General features: G+C 36.5%; 1 protein-coding gene across 7 annotated transcripts in view; it reads left to right on the forward strand.

Annotated features, from left to right (window-relative positions):
• ZNF827 (zinc finger protein 827) overlaps positions 1-15,516 on the forward strand; it is a 249,568-nt gene that overhangs the window by 70,299 nt on the left and 163,753 nt on the right. For all 7 annotated transcript variants that reach the window (XM_074229196.1, XM_074229197.1, XM_074229198.1 and 4 more), the window contains one exon: positions 10,262-10,483. In XM_074229196.1, the coding sequence (XP_074085297.1) occupies positions 10,262-10,483 (222 nt within the window). The remainder of the gene's footprint in view (positions 1-10,261; positions 10,484-15,516) is intronic.

A 15,516-nucleotide genomic window follows, 5' to 3' on the forward strand; every position in this document is an offset into this window, starting at 1 on the left:
TTTTTTGCTTCTCCACACTGACTGTTATGAGGACTTCCTCACTGTAGCATTACCTCATACCCTTAGCTGTCTTGCCATCTTGGTAGCCATTCCCTGACTGCTCTCTTGCTTAATACTTTCCTTAAATTCTGGATCTCCAAGTGATCACAATAATCCAGATGTAGTGTAACCCTGTAGGGCAGAGCACTGCCCTGGTCTTGTGACCTTCCTTATGCTGGACACTGTTTCATGTGATGGAGGAGTCAAATATCACATTAGTTGGGTTGTTTTTTTTCCCCAACCATGTTACGTTGTTGAGTCATTGAGTTTGTGGTCCACTAAAATCAGACCAGATGCTGCCTAGACAGACCTCCTCCAACTTGTGCTGGGAAATTAGATTTTTTTTTGCTTGAATGGAAAATTTAACTATTTAGCTAAATTTTAAACACAGCTATAGCTTTACTCAGAGTTAGTGGGCCTTTTTGAATGTATTTGTTCCATGCAGAAATCTTTGAGTGGAACATACATCTTTCATTTGAATTTCTTCCTTCTAGAATTCAAAGACATCTAAATTCAAAGTTTAAAATAGTATCAATCTGCATATGGCTATACCAGTATCTTGGTTTTTCTTTGGTTTGGGTGTTAGAGGGGAGAGAGAGCGAGAGAGAGAGAGAGAGAGAGAGAGAGAGAGAGAGAGAGAGAGAGAACCCCCACAAAATTGTGGTCATGTCACCATGGGTTCATTAAACAATATTCACTATCTGGCTGACCAATGAAATGCTCTGGCTTTCTATGGATCAGCTCTCCTGAAGGAGGCTGTTCTGTAATAGCCATTTGCTGATGACAGGGCTAAAAGATGTGAGAAAATGCATTTAGTGACTTTATCAGTGTAGGTGGCATGATGTAGTATACATGTTGTAGTGTGCTGGGCTTAGAGTCAGGAAGGTCTGAGTTCAAATTCGGATTGAGACACTTAGTGGCTTTGTGACCCTGAGCAAAGCACTTAACTAGTCTGGGCCTCATTTTCTTCATCTATAAAATGAAATCTTTTCCAACTCTAGGAAGAACAGAAAGAAACAACAATTTATTAAACACCTACTATAGGCCGGCATCTATGCAATTAAGGAAACTGAGGCAAGGAAGAAGTTAAATGACTTGTCCAGGTTCCCTGTACTAGTAAATATCTGAGGCTGAACTTGAACTCAGATCTTCAGACTCCAAGTCCAATACTCACTGTACCAGCTAGCTGCTTTTATAATCTCTGATTAATTAATTAATCTATGATCCTTTAAGTTTCCTTTGAAATATCCTAAAAATAGGAATTTATAACATTCTCTTAGTCTTCCCCACAGGGAAGTGTATCATAGTTGCCCAACAGACATCATACTACATTTCATTCATTCACTGAACAAAGATTTTCTAAGCATCAGCTATGTGTAAGCATCAGCCCTGTACTAGTACAGTGGGAAACACAAAGAAGAAGGCTCTCAGCTGAGGCATACAGGGCCAGAGGTAATTAAAATAGAGAGTGAAGTGGGAGTTATACACCTGAGTTGAATGGAATCTTTGTCACCTTTCCCAGACTCCCAGAGCAAAGGAGGAGCAGAACATGTAAACAGAGCTCTGGCTCTGGCTGTTTGGTCTGTTGTTACAAAGCCAGGCAGATTTTGCAGGCACCCTCTTTGATATTGTTTGGTTCAGAACATCATGGATGCTTTTAGGGCTACTAGGGATTTTGCTAATAATGTGTCCTGTCCAGCAGGCAATCTATCTTTGTCCCTACAACTGCTCTCTGAATCAGGAAGACCCGGGTGTGAGTCTTGCTATATCCTGGCTGTGTGACCCTGAATAGGTCACTTAACTTCTCTGTGCTCTGTACATTTCTAAGTTGCAAGCATGGGTAGCCCTTCACCTTAAAAGTACATAGTTCCCCTTCTCTGGGACCTTTTTACCTAGGTGAGGTCCAAAATACAATCATCCATTCAAATACCAATATAGAGCAAAGAACTGGAGGTTGCTGCTTCTTCTCCCCAGAGAGGTATTTAAAATATCTGTTGACTTTCTTTAAGTTATTTGTATGTTTTCTGAATAGAAATATCTTATAATTCAAATGATTAATCACTTTTGATCATGGAGTTAGACATGAAAGGACCTTGATGTTCGTCTAATGAATTTCACATGAGCCCCTCATTTTATAGTTAAAAAACTGAGTTGAAGAGAAATTAAATGACACTCCCATTTCCTCAGGTTTTAAATCCATCCCTTCTTTCCACTGCCTCTCATACCTCCTGCATACAAGACAACATGCAAGCCACTGAGCAGGAAGGAGCCAGCATTTATGGAGAACCACTCTCTCCCAGTCACTTTACAAACATTCCATTTGATCCTCTCAACAACCCTAGAAGGCAGATGCTGTTATTATTCCTCTTTTTCAGTTGAAGTAATTGAGACAGATTAAGTGACTAGCTCAAGGTTATGGAACTAATAAGGGCCTGAGGTCAGACTTGAATTCAGATCTTCCTTACTTCCACTTATCTAATCTTTGTGCCACCTAGCTTCAATGGGAATGCAAAAATAAAAGAAAAATCACCCTTGACTGCAATTTGTATATTTAGTCCTGAGATATCAGATAATGGGGGGGGGGCGGTATAGAGGATCAGGAAAACTTCCTCTTAGGAGCAGACAAGTGTGAGGTCCCTCCTGAGATGATCTGACAATGAGATGAGCCTGTTAAATAAGAAAAGTAGACTTAAAAGAAGGAAAAATAATTATTTATCTTAGCTGTGTTTAATTTTTTTTAGGTTTTTTTTTTTTGCAAGGCAAACGGGGGGGTTAAGTGGCTTGCCCAAGGCCACACACCTAGGTAATTATTAAGTGTCTGAGACCTGATTTGAACCCGGGTACTTCTGACTCCAGGGCCAGTGCTTTATCCACTACGCCACCTAGCTGCCCCTCAGCTGTGTTTAATTTAAAAAGGCAGAATAAAATAAAATTTAATTCTGATTTCCTCTTCACCCCTACCCCCACCTTTTGTTTAATATTCATTCTCCTTTTTACTCAGGCTCAATTTTGATTCATTTCTCCCAGTCAGTCACTAAATCCTATTACTTTTTTCCCTGCAAATCCTATCTCAAATTCATACCAACTGTTCCTCCCACTACTGTGCTAGTAATCCTTTCACACCTTAATTGGAATGGGAAGACCCACTTCAATCAATCTTGTATACTACCACCATATTATGTCTACCTGAAAGTCTTATCATTGTTATTTCCTTGCCCCAAACTATAGGGATCAAGTCCAGACTCTTCTGCCTGTCTTTTGGGGGTTTTTTTGAGCCTATCTCTAATCCAATCCATCCCTATCCAACTTCTTTTCCACTATTTCCTAACATGCAATTTCAACTTCAGCCACATTAGTCTGCTCCCTGGTCTTCAAATATTCTTTGAGCTCTCCCCCCTTTTTTTTCCCTGATAGAAATCATTTTACAGACCCCACCCCAAGCCTTTAAAGTGTACTTGTCTTCATTTTGTAAGTCTGAAAAATGGAAGGCCAGCCTCATGAAGTCACATTGTCTCTTGGCAGTTTGTCTATCTGATAACTACTATTGGTGATCTGGAATGTTATAGGTTTTATTTCATAGATGCCCTCCTCCTCCCATCACCCCAAGTAAGATTGACCCTAATTATGAATTATTGAAAGAAAAAAGATAAGGCTTTCGATTTAGCTTCTTAGGTTTTCTATGATTTTAAATCAAAATAGCATGTTATCTAACTAAACATTCATTATTTATTATAAATACAGTAAAGGACAAATTCAATGTAAGGCAAGATTTTTTTTAAAAAAAAGAGAAAAGATAAGGCTTTCTATTTAACTTCTTAGGTTTTTCCATAATTTTAAATCAAAATAACATGTTATCTAACTAAACATTAATTATTATAAATACAGTAAAAGAAAAATACAATATGAAGCAAGATTTTTAAAGAAATTAAAAAACTAGGTACAACTTGAAAGGAACTTTTGTTTTTTATTGTTTAACTTTTACCAATCTTAATTAAATCTTGATTTACTTTTCTATTCTGAGAGACCTTTTACTTTCTGTCATCTAAAAACCACATTCAAGTGTCGAACAAGTCTTTGGCTCTTGACCTACCCTTAAAAAAAAATATGGGAGAATTAAAAAAAAAACTGCCTTCAGTTTGAGTGATAGGAGTCTTCACCATCTATTGACACCAGATGGACAGAACTATTGATAGAACAGTTACTTCATACTTAATTCTTTCTAAATAGGTATTTCTTCTCAATGAGAATTACTTTGTTCATCTCAAGGAAGACTTCCCTTCATTTCTTATTCCTTGCTCTTTCCTAGTCCAGGTCAGAAATATTATTAAAAAAAATAGAGAAAAAGAAATCATGCCACAGTTCTTTTATTCCATTTCTCCCTCCTCCTTTCAGTAAAGTTTGCAGTCACCCAATGATTATTTCCTTCAGGAAGAAGTTACCTTAGCAACCAACTTACCAACTCCCTCAACTTCACCCCCTATCCCCCAATGCTTTTATCTGTGCTCAGTTAGCATTGAATTACTTCTTTGCTCAGTCCTTCAGTGTTAGAATCTGCTTTGTAATGGAATCAAAAAACCACATCTGAGCAAAAAGAACAGTTTTTCAACAAGGTTTACAGGGATTTCCTCACAGAGAGCTTAAAGAGTTTGGTGTCCAGGGACAGTGTGACAAATGGTAGCAAGTAGGGTCTATTTGTCTCTTAATTACAACTAATTAGCCTCTTAGAATTGAAAAAAAAGGAATATTTTTCTCCTCCATACCCCTTTCCCAACTTTTACACCATTTTTTATTCTCCTGTTATTTTAGCACAACTTCCCATAATTTTAAAAAGTTGATTCTTATTCTTTAAGATGGTAGTTCTGCCTTAGTGATTTTCCCAATTTATGACCAGAGAATGCTTTCAATGCTGTGAGGATCTGGCTCAGTAAGTAGGGGAAAGATGGCAAAATGGAACCTCTCTTGATGAGAGAGAACACCTCTCCCCTCCCATCCTCTCTGGAATTGCTCAAAGCAGCTGCTCTAAGGTGCTCTTATCAACCAATCTTTAACCATCTTAAAGAATTGGGAGGGGGTTATTTGTAAGAATAAATGAAATGTTCGGTTTCAGTGAGCTACAGTCTATAGCTATTTCCATAAATTCTGAAAAAATAGAGAAAATTGCTCTTCAGTTCACATATTTATGCATCTCTGGATTTTTGAATTTTTTTACACTAGGATAATAAAATGCTGACAATTATGCAATCATGTCATTAATTTTAAAGTGTTGGTTTCATAGTGCTGCTGTCAGTACAAATATTTCTGATCACTTAGAGATCTATTTGCAGGCATGGTAGCCTTCAGATGTGCATTTTCATACTTTCCATCTAGTCTTTTAATTGTGAATTAAATGCAAAAAGGCTGGACAAATAAAAGTCACCAGCATGCTTCCTTGATATATCATGAGATACATTCTTCTGTAGGTTGCTAGTTTTATGCCTGGGGATTCTTTGACAGATCAGAATGAAAACCAGGTACTTCCTGCCTTCCAAATTTACAATTTGACCAGTTTTGTTCTATTACCTTATCCAAGAAACTTCCTCCTCTGGGTATTGTAGTCTTTAAAGGAATGCTATCAGTCTACTTGGGAGGTTTTGCCTACAAAGCTCCATTTCCTCATCTTGATGACTTTGCACTGGCCATTTTCCTATGGTTGGAGTGTTCTCACTCAATCCAACTTTTAGGATCCTCAGCTTGCTTTCAGACTCAACTCAAGCATTTTCCCATCAGCAAGCCTTTTCTGGTCCTTCCAGGTGCTAGTCCCATCCTCTCTAAGGTTATCCAACATCTATCCAAATGTATCTTGTATGACTGATTTTATATGTTGTCTACCTTGTTAGAATGTTAGTTCCTTGGGGGCAGTAGCGGTTTTTTTTTTTAGGTTTTTGCAAGGCAAATGGAGTTAAGTGGCTTGCCCAAGGCCACCCAGCTAGGTAATTATTAAGTGTGTAAGGTCGGATTTGAACTTAGGTCTTCCTGACTCCAGGGCCGGTGCTCTATCCACTGCGCCACCTAGCTGCCCCTGCAGGATCAATTTTACTTTTATTTTGACTTTCTTTCCCTTCAGTTAGCACAGTGTTTAGAACACAGTAAGTGCTGGGTGATTGATTGATGATGACAGTGACCTAAGTAGTTAAAAAATCTAGTTGTTGAAGTGTTTCCCCAGATGTACAACACTTCCAACTTCTACTAAGATTTGTACTTAGATACAAATTGTTTCCTCCAATTTTAGGTAAATATGGCAAACAAACAAAAACCAAAAACAAATTGCCTTTCTTGAGAGGTTTCAGTGTTGATCTTCTCTTACCACCACATTACCTCCACATCAAGTTGTTATAGAAACTAGAAAAATGAAAATGTTAATTTTATTGTTTTTTAAAATGAGGTTCAGAATTGTATAATGACTCTAAATGACTTTTAGAAATGCAAGACAAGAAATAAAGATTTTTCTGGGACTGCTAGCTTTCTTAGGTCATAGAAGGAAAACCTAACCAGTCACCTAGCTAGTAAACAGCAGAGTTTAGACTTGAAGTTACATATTATCTTTTCCCTATTCCCACTATTCTTCTCCACCCCTTTCCCCAAGAGTGAGATAAAGTGACAGTATAAAAGTACATATTCATTTTAAGCATTTTCATTCTACCTTTAAGAGTTAACTCATTGGAATTCTACTAAAGTTTGAAGGAACTAGGAAAAGCAGGTTATTCAAGTTAAAAGTATATTGACTTTTAAGACAATGAGTTTGGAGGCAAATATGAGCTTTGGTTTTTTTGAGCAATACATTCCTCTGTTTCCTCATTTCTAAAATGAAGGGGGTATACTGGATGCCTGCCGTCTACATTGTGTGTATCTTGCTTGTATACTATATTGTCTTCCCCAGTAGAATGTAAGCTCAAAGGCAAGGACTGTTTTTGCTTTATATCTCTAGCCCTTAGTACAGAGTCCAACACATAGTAAACACTTAATTCTTGTTGATTGACAGACTGACTTAGCAGGGAGGTTCTTTCCAGCTCTAGATCCCATTTTAGAAGGAAAACCTAAGATAGAATGTGTCATGCTTCACCCAAGTAATGGCTTTAGCTAGAAGGAATTTATAGCTAGAAGGAATGAATGCTCGAGACCATCTAGTCCAGCATCCTGAATTTACAGTTGAGAAAACTAAGGCCCAGAGAGGTTGAGTGATTTGCCCAATGTCACACCAATAAGTACGTAACAGAATTGGGTTTCAATTTCAAGTTCTTTGAATATTGGACTCAGTCCCCTATTTGCTGTACTAAATTGTAGTAGTCAGTTAGCTATGTAGCACAGTGGATGAAGTTCCAGATACAGAATCAGGAAGACCTGAATTCAGATATGACCATAGACATTTATTAGCTGTGTGACCTTGGGTAAGTCACTTAATTTCTGTTTGCCTCAGTTTCCTCATATGGAGATCATTATAGCCCCTTATCCCCAGTTTTTTATGAGGATCAAATGAATTAATAAAAATGCTAAGTATATAATAAATGCCAGCTATTGTTATTGTTATTGTTGTTACTTTCTTTGACAAAGGCTGGAAGTTTTACATGACAAAAAAACAAAAATGCCAAGAAAGAAAGTAACTGCAAAAGGAACACTCCCCTCTGAGAGATATAGGATTGATCTCCGTGGACACATTGCTCCCTCTAGTCCTGTCCCTGATAACATTATTGCCTGTACATCCTCCTTGGCATCTTTTCTTTTAGCAGTAATATAACCTAATGGGAAATGTGGTTGCTTCAAAGACAGTTGAGTTGTGTCCTATGTTGTCCATCATTGCAAAACTTCAAACTTAATCTTGAAAGATCCTCTCATGAAAGTTTTGATCATGTCCAGAGTGGCATCCCCACAAATTTGCAATGATCCTTGCTATGATACATTGGTTGTTTCAGGTTATCTTCAGAATTTGCCTGCAGGAGGATTGGAAATCTGTTACTCATATTTCATTCAGGATAATAAATTTATTTCATGAAACTCTGGTCTTAAGAAGTAGATAGTTAACAAACATTCATTCTGTTCCTGTGTGTTGGGAGTCTGGGAGAGGGAACTAGAAAGAGAAGTTTGCAGACCTGTCTTTAGACTTTAGGGGTTGAGAAAGGGGTTTGTTTCCCTTTCTGACTTAAAAAAACATTTTTATGATTTACTTAATTTGTTAAACTGGAATGGGACTCTTAGATAATATTCTACCAGGAACTAACAAAGTCTTAATAAATCAAAATCCTCTTCCTCAAAAAATAAAATAAACCAAGCCCTATTGAAGTTAAAAACTCATCAGGGATGTTTTAAGGATCTTTGATGTAGCAAGGGGTCAGTCAAGCAGGAACTAATTGACCACTTATCAGGGATATCATCAAGGATATTTATGCTCACAAGTTAGACTAGGTCGCTTCTACATTATCTGACAGCTATTTTAAGTGTTTGGGATGGAATTGGGAGGTTCAGACCTATGATGTCTCAGTACGAAAACTCCCTAATTAAAGTAGATTGATAACTTCTCATTAATTTAGATTCTTAGGGAGTTGCCTAGGTAGTAAGATTTGGTACAAAGATGATTTGCTCATGATCCTGCAGTTATTATTTGTCAGAATAAGGATTTAGATACAAGTCTGATTTATTCTAAGTCTGGCCTTTCATTCATTATGTCAGATCTTCCTCACTTCCAACCATAAAATAATGTGATATTGGGCTGCCTGGGTTGCACAGTCCTGGAGTAAGGAGTACTTGAGTTCAAATCCAGCCTCAGGCACTTAATAATTACCTAGCTATGTGGCCTTGGGCATGACCCTAACCCCATTGCCTTGCAAAAGCTTTAAAAAAGAAAAAAAGAAAATATTGTGATATTATGAGGTTTAAAAGAGATTTGTTAGCATTTCATCTGTTCACCCTTTTTTTCCTTTTAAAAATCTGTTTGAGATTGACTGTTGGTGAATTTCTGACACTACAGAGCCACATTCAGTTATTCACTTACTTTTGTTCTTTTCCTGGTTCTTCTCATTTCACTTTGTGAAAGTTCATGTAAGTCTTCTTGGTTTTTTCTGATGCCATCCTGCTCATCATTTTTTATAGCACAATAGTATACATTCTGACAAACATAATACCACAATTTGTTTAGCCATTCCTCAATTGATATACATCCTATCAGTCTCTAATTCTTTGACACAATAAAAAGAGTTGCTGTAAATTCATTTGTTCATATAAATCTTATCCTCTTTTCTTTGATTTCTTTGGTGTTCAGATCTGGTGGGGTATTGCTGGGTATGAATCATTCCAAATTGTTCTCCAGAATGGTTGGACCAGTTCATAAATCCATCAACAGTGAATTAGTGATTCTATACTTCCACAACTTATCTATTATTTGTCATTTTCTTTTTCTGTCATGTTTGCCAACAGGGTGATAATGTGAGGTGATACCTCAGAGTTGTGTTAAGTTGCATTTCTTTAAGCAATAATGATATATACTTTTACAGCATTTGATGGCTTTGGTTTCTTCTTCTGAAAACTGCCAATTCTTATTCCATGGCTATTTATCAGTTGGGAAATGGCTATACATTTGAGTAATGAGACTTTTCCTAGCCAAATATCTTGAAAATCTTTATTGTCTACAAAGTGGCCCAAGTCAGAGAAATAGATCCCAACATGACTTCTGGAAGAACAGTTCATATTCTGTATGACCTATTGCTGATTTAGAAAGACAATGTTTTCTTTTGCCTTTTCTGTTTGGCTAATTTATTCATCATTCTATCCTGTCACTACCCTCCTCCCCTTTGTAGCTGGTAGTAATGCTTCTTCATTAATACATTAAGATGTTTTAAGGCAGACAACAGCTTGTGTGGACTATTGTCTACATGGTCTTTGACTTCTAGATTTAGACTGTTAGAGCCAGAAGGAAGTCTAATAGCATACATAGGAAAGAAGCCATTTGGAGTCCCAAAGAGAATTTTTCTATATGTTTTGAGTGGGCAACACTTCTGGAATTAGGAAATCAGCAAAGAATGAAAAAACACTCTCACTCCTCACTTCTCTTCATTAATGGAATGTTTCATCTATTTGTGCCTGAACAAATGTTCCTCACTGCTCTATGTTTAGACTTTCTGCAACCCATTCAGTTCTAGGATTTCCTTTTTATGTGTTTACTTGTTGGCTTTACTTTCCTCCTTTTCTTTGACAGCGGCAAATCAGAAGGAACCCATGACTCTTACACTGAAAGTGAAAGAGGAGCCCAAGGATGAGGAAGTTCTAAGTTCGACGTTGCCTCAGTCCAGTTATGTATTCATGCCGGGATCTGAAGTGTCAGCCCCTAGCCTCCCCGAGGACACGATGAAGTCACAGGAAGGGCTGAGGAGGGATATGTCTGTCAAAGCAGCATCAGAGCTTCTTATGAAGTTATCAGGTATCTGATTTAGTCTGAAATAATCACATTCTGATATATAGATATAGATATATTTATACATATATACATAATATATATTATATATATATGTGCATATATGTGGACTATTTGGGCTCAAACTGTAATAGGACCTTCTGAGCTCCATATTGGTCTGATCAATCACAACTGAGCAAGATGTACCTTGACCCTGACATAGTGATGTCATTTTGCTTCTTTTTTGAGAAAGAACAACAATTAATCATACATATATGTATGTTTTATATATATATATATATATATGTATATATGTATATATATGAATATATATCTACTTTCACATACTACAGGTATGTATATATACATGCATACATACATGCATATACATACATTTAAACTAATAAATCAACTTCCTGCATTAGTTATATTTAGCTCAACAGCCACTTCATTATCACATTGTAGTATTTGGTTCAGGAATGATCCCATTACTGCCTTCATTTTCCTCTTTGAGATGTGTATGTATATTCACTTGGATATGCTCTTGGGTTGTTCTCAGTATAGGCTGATGCAGTTCTAGGCATATTTGTACAGTGTACAAGTTTGCTCTTTGAGAAAATGACTAGAAACTGAACTAGGATTCCAATTGCAAACAAAGGACTTAAATCAGTCATTGTTTTTAAAAAGTCTTTTATTTTTTTATTTGGGGGATTTTGCATTTAAATATTTCCTTCTTTCTTTCCTTATTTTATTTCATTTTTTTCCTTCTTTCCTTCCTTCCTTTTTTCATTTCTTCCATCCTTCATCTCTCTCTCTTTTCCTTCTTTCCTCCATCTCTTCCTTCCTCCTTTCTTTTTTCTTCTTTTTTCTAAATCACTAAGTGTCTGATGTGACAAGTCTCTTTGCCAATCTGAATGCTTATTAACATATCTTCAGCATTAATGTCAGAGAGCAGTTTAGTACACTAAGAGCTTAGCATTCTTCACAGAGCCTGTATGTTACAGAGAATCTGAGTCAGAACTTGAACCCAGGTCTTCATGGCTCTACAACCAGTCTTCTATATACTCTGCCATGCTACCTCTTTAAATTATTTAATAGTATCTTTTGACTCAGTCAGCATAATGGGGAAAAGGTCATTGAAAATTTATACTCTGAAAACAAGCTGAATTTAAATTCTGTCACTGATACTAATTACCTTTGTGACTTTGGGTAACAACCTTCCTGGTCTTACCTGTTATGATTTACCAAAATTAGAGTAGTAGATGAAATAACTTATATGGTCACTTCCATATTGAGACCTAGAATCCTAAGTAATCACCAACAAAGGAGAGAAAAGGTATTTTCTGAATGGAAAATCATATCATGGGACATTGTACTAATCTGTCCATATCCTTATGGATATTACCTGCCTAGACAAATTTCTTTATCAACCTGAATGTGTAGTATGTTTTAAATATCAGAATTACAGAATTATTGGCAAATGCAAGAACAAAATCTTAGTAACTTGAAGTGAAATGCATACCCCAGGAGTTTGTTCATCTTACATACAAACATTTAACTGAACTTACTTAATTTTACCCCAAATATCTCTTTGCCTTCTTCTGAAATTATGAATGAAAATTCAAACTGGTTAAAAAAAACACAAAAATACTCATCAGGTTTATGACAACAATCATAATACACTGTTATTGAGAGAAGATTTTTAGATTCCATATGTAAAATGCATAACATTAAAATTTTGGGGAAGGAGTCAGGGAGACTTGGTTCAAATCCTGTCTCATCTACTAACCAACCACCTTGAGGAATCTTGAGCAAATCTATGAATTTCCCTATTACTCTCTAGTAACTCTCTAGATTTATCTAGTGAGTCATTGATGGTTGGAGGAAGAAGTCCCTGTATGTTGTCTTTTAGTATCTTGTGATTTTTAAAATGCTTACACAAATGTAAAACAGCTTCCACTTTGGAACTTTAATTGGTCCTGAGGAATGAATGAATCAAGCTCCCTTACTGGGATCTGTCATTCCATCAGCAATTCTGACTGTGTTTCCAGCAGATCAATAGGTTACAAAGAAGAAATGAATAGTGATTTACTTGTTGGATAGTGTGCCCAGACATTTGGAGTTCCTTTGTTTGCCAGTGGGTTGGGTTATCTAAGGCTTCCCTTCTCTTGATGGTAACAGCACACACAAGAATGTCTCCGTTGAATGCTTTGTTGCAACTTGGAATTTTGTCTTTTATGTACAGCTCTGTTGGTTCTCTGTTTTAATTTAACCTCCTAAAAAGCATTTCAAACTCTTTTATGCAAAGCACTGTAGAAAGTCTGGAAGGACTGAATTCATCTAAGAGAGATTAAAATGTTTAAAAAATAGAAAGATGATTTTGAAACTAAATGTTAGTAACCAGAAGGTTCTGTCACCCAGAAAAATCTGCTTTGATTTTTCCATAATAGTTCCATGGATAAGAAGAATCTCTCACCTTTTCACCCATTGTGTAGACAGACTGGGACCCTGAAACATTTGTACATCCCTCCCTTTTCTGACTTTCTAAGACAATCAAGGCTAATAAAGTAGTGCTGGACTTGGTGTCAGGAAACCTGGATTAGAATCACACTTCAGATACTTAAGACCTGTGTGACCCTGGGCAAATGTTTAATCTCTATAAAATGGGAATAGTAACTGGTCTTGCTGCTTAGGGTCATTATGAAGATCAGGTGAGACAATGCATGAAAAACTCATTGCAGTCCTTAGGATTATATTATAATAAGGGTTTGTTGGTGTTAGTGTTGAGTATTTCCATTTCCAAATTTGACCTTTAACCAAATATGTATGTACAGTTTTAAAGACAATATGCAAAAATGAGGCACATTAAATTGAAGTATTAATTTTCTTGTTTTTAAAAATAAATATGGCTAGTACAGAAATATGTTTTGCATGATTTCACAAATATAATTGATATATTACTTATATTTTCAGTGTGGGGGAGAAAGTAAAATGGGAATGAGGGAGAGGAAATTTGGAACCAAATTTTTTTTTGTTCTTTTGCTAGGCAACAAGGTTAAGTGACTTGCCCAAAGTCACACAGCTAGGTAATTATTGTCTGAGGTGGGTTTGAACTCAGGTCCTCCTGATTCCAGGGCCAGTGCTCTATCTACTGTGCCACCTAGCTGTCTCTGGAACAAAATTTTAAAAGAAAGTAATATTAAAAATAAATAATACACTGGAAAAAAATAAGTTTGCATTAAAATGAGTGATGACTCACTTAACAGACTCTTTAAAATCTTTTTTCTTTTTTCTTTTTTTAGTTTTTTTTGCAAGGCAATGGGGTTAAGTGACTTGCCAAGGTCACACAGCTAGGCAATTATTAAGTGTCTGAGGTTGGATTTGAACTTAAGTCCTCCTGACTCCAGGGCTGCTACTTAGCTGCTCCTAAAATTTTCTTGAGACTGAAAGATATGAAAAGTTTCCTTTAATCAATTCTTAGTCAATCTCCATGGTAGCATAGTCATACCCCAACTGATTGCAGTTTTTCTATCAAGTTTACCTAAAGGGTTTAGCTGAAGATCTTAAATTCTCTTACAATCTACCTTATCTTATACATAGTGCACATTTATTATTGGAAGGAATCTTAAAGATCATTGAGTCTTACTTTTTCATTTAGTAAATAAGGAAATTGAGGCCCCTAGAGGTTAAGAGACTTCTCCAGTGACACAGGGGATGGGATTCCAATTTAAATACCAGTCAACTGACTACAAGTCCAGTACTCTTTATCCCACCACATAAAAGTTGTAGGGCTTAGTGTATTTTTCCAGCTAGGCAGGAAAGTCCTTGAAGGCAGGGATTGGGTCTTTCTTTTTTCTTCCCATTTTTGTATCCTTTGTGCCTAGCTCCATATTTGGCTTGATGTAGGCCCATAATAGATGGCTGCTTAATTGAGTTGATTTAAATTGTGTATACTGAGTAATATTAGAGGATGGTGATGATACTTCTAAATATTTCATGTTGTGATATTGGATGGTAGCCAAGATTTGCATTAGTTGGGTCATATCTTTACAGAAACAACAGTCCTTCTGCTTCCACCACATGGAAAGGAATAATGACTTGAGGAAAGAACCCTATCTTCCCAGAAATTATGGCTTTCTACCTCCATAGGACCCCAGAATTGCTGCTTTAGATATGAGAGCACAGTAAGGATCGGATGTTATAGATATTCAATGGGAGAGGTGAAGAGTGTAGACATATGACCTGGAATCTATTTTCTTTTTTTTTTTTGCCCAGACTTTAATAGAATCTAAACTCATTGAAAGAAGAAACTGATGTATACTAGGTTCTTAATAAATACTTATTACTTGGCTGATGAACAGATATGAGGAATCCCTGATGAAGAACTCTCTAGCAACACAGATCTCTATCCATTCTGCAACATTTGCTTGGGCACCAAAAGATGAAGTCACTTGTCCAGGGTCATCCAGCAAGTATGAGAGAAGTCTTCTAACTCCCAAGACTGGTTTCTTACTCATTGTATTATTCTGCCTCTCTTGAGATTCCATCAAAATAAAATTATACCATACCTAAAACCAGTCAGAGCAAGGTCTTTATATTTAGGTGTATTTTATTGACCATTTGAACTCCTCAGAATAATAATACTTTATTTTAGTTTTTCTCTCAGCAGACATCATAACCTTTTGGAGGCCAAATGTAGCTCATTAGGACAATGAATCTTCAATAACTGGAGCAACATATACCTTACTGCTAGCTTCTTTTAGTTCTTTTCTCCCTCCAGATCCCCTTAATTCCCCCAATAAAAACCTTGTCCTCTACCCCCCTTTGTATTGCTATAATTTTTCCCTAGTTTGATTCTCTCATGAATCATAGATAGCAGTCAAGAGCCTAATCCTTAAACTTAACAAGTAAAGAAAACCAAAAAAACCCCAACCTGATAAAACTTTCCCTTCTGACAGAATGGAAATGTGGACTGTTTATCTTTTAAAGATGAGGTAATGGAGGGTATTAGATATTGCAGGATCGCAAAAGTTGAAGCCACTGGTCATTGTCATACTGAG

Source organism: Macrotis lagotis, chromosome 3, assembly GCF_037893015.1.
Source record: "Macrotis lagotis isolate mMagLag1 chromosome 3, bilby.v1.9.chrom.fasta, whole genome shotgun sequence".
In the NCBI taxonomy this organism is placed as follows: domain Eukaryota; kingdom Metazoa; phylum Chordata; class Mammalia; order Peramelemorphia; family Peramelidae; genus Macrotis; species Macrotis lagotis.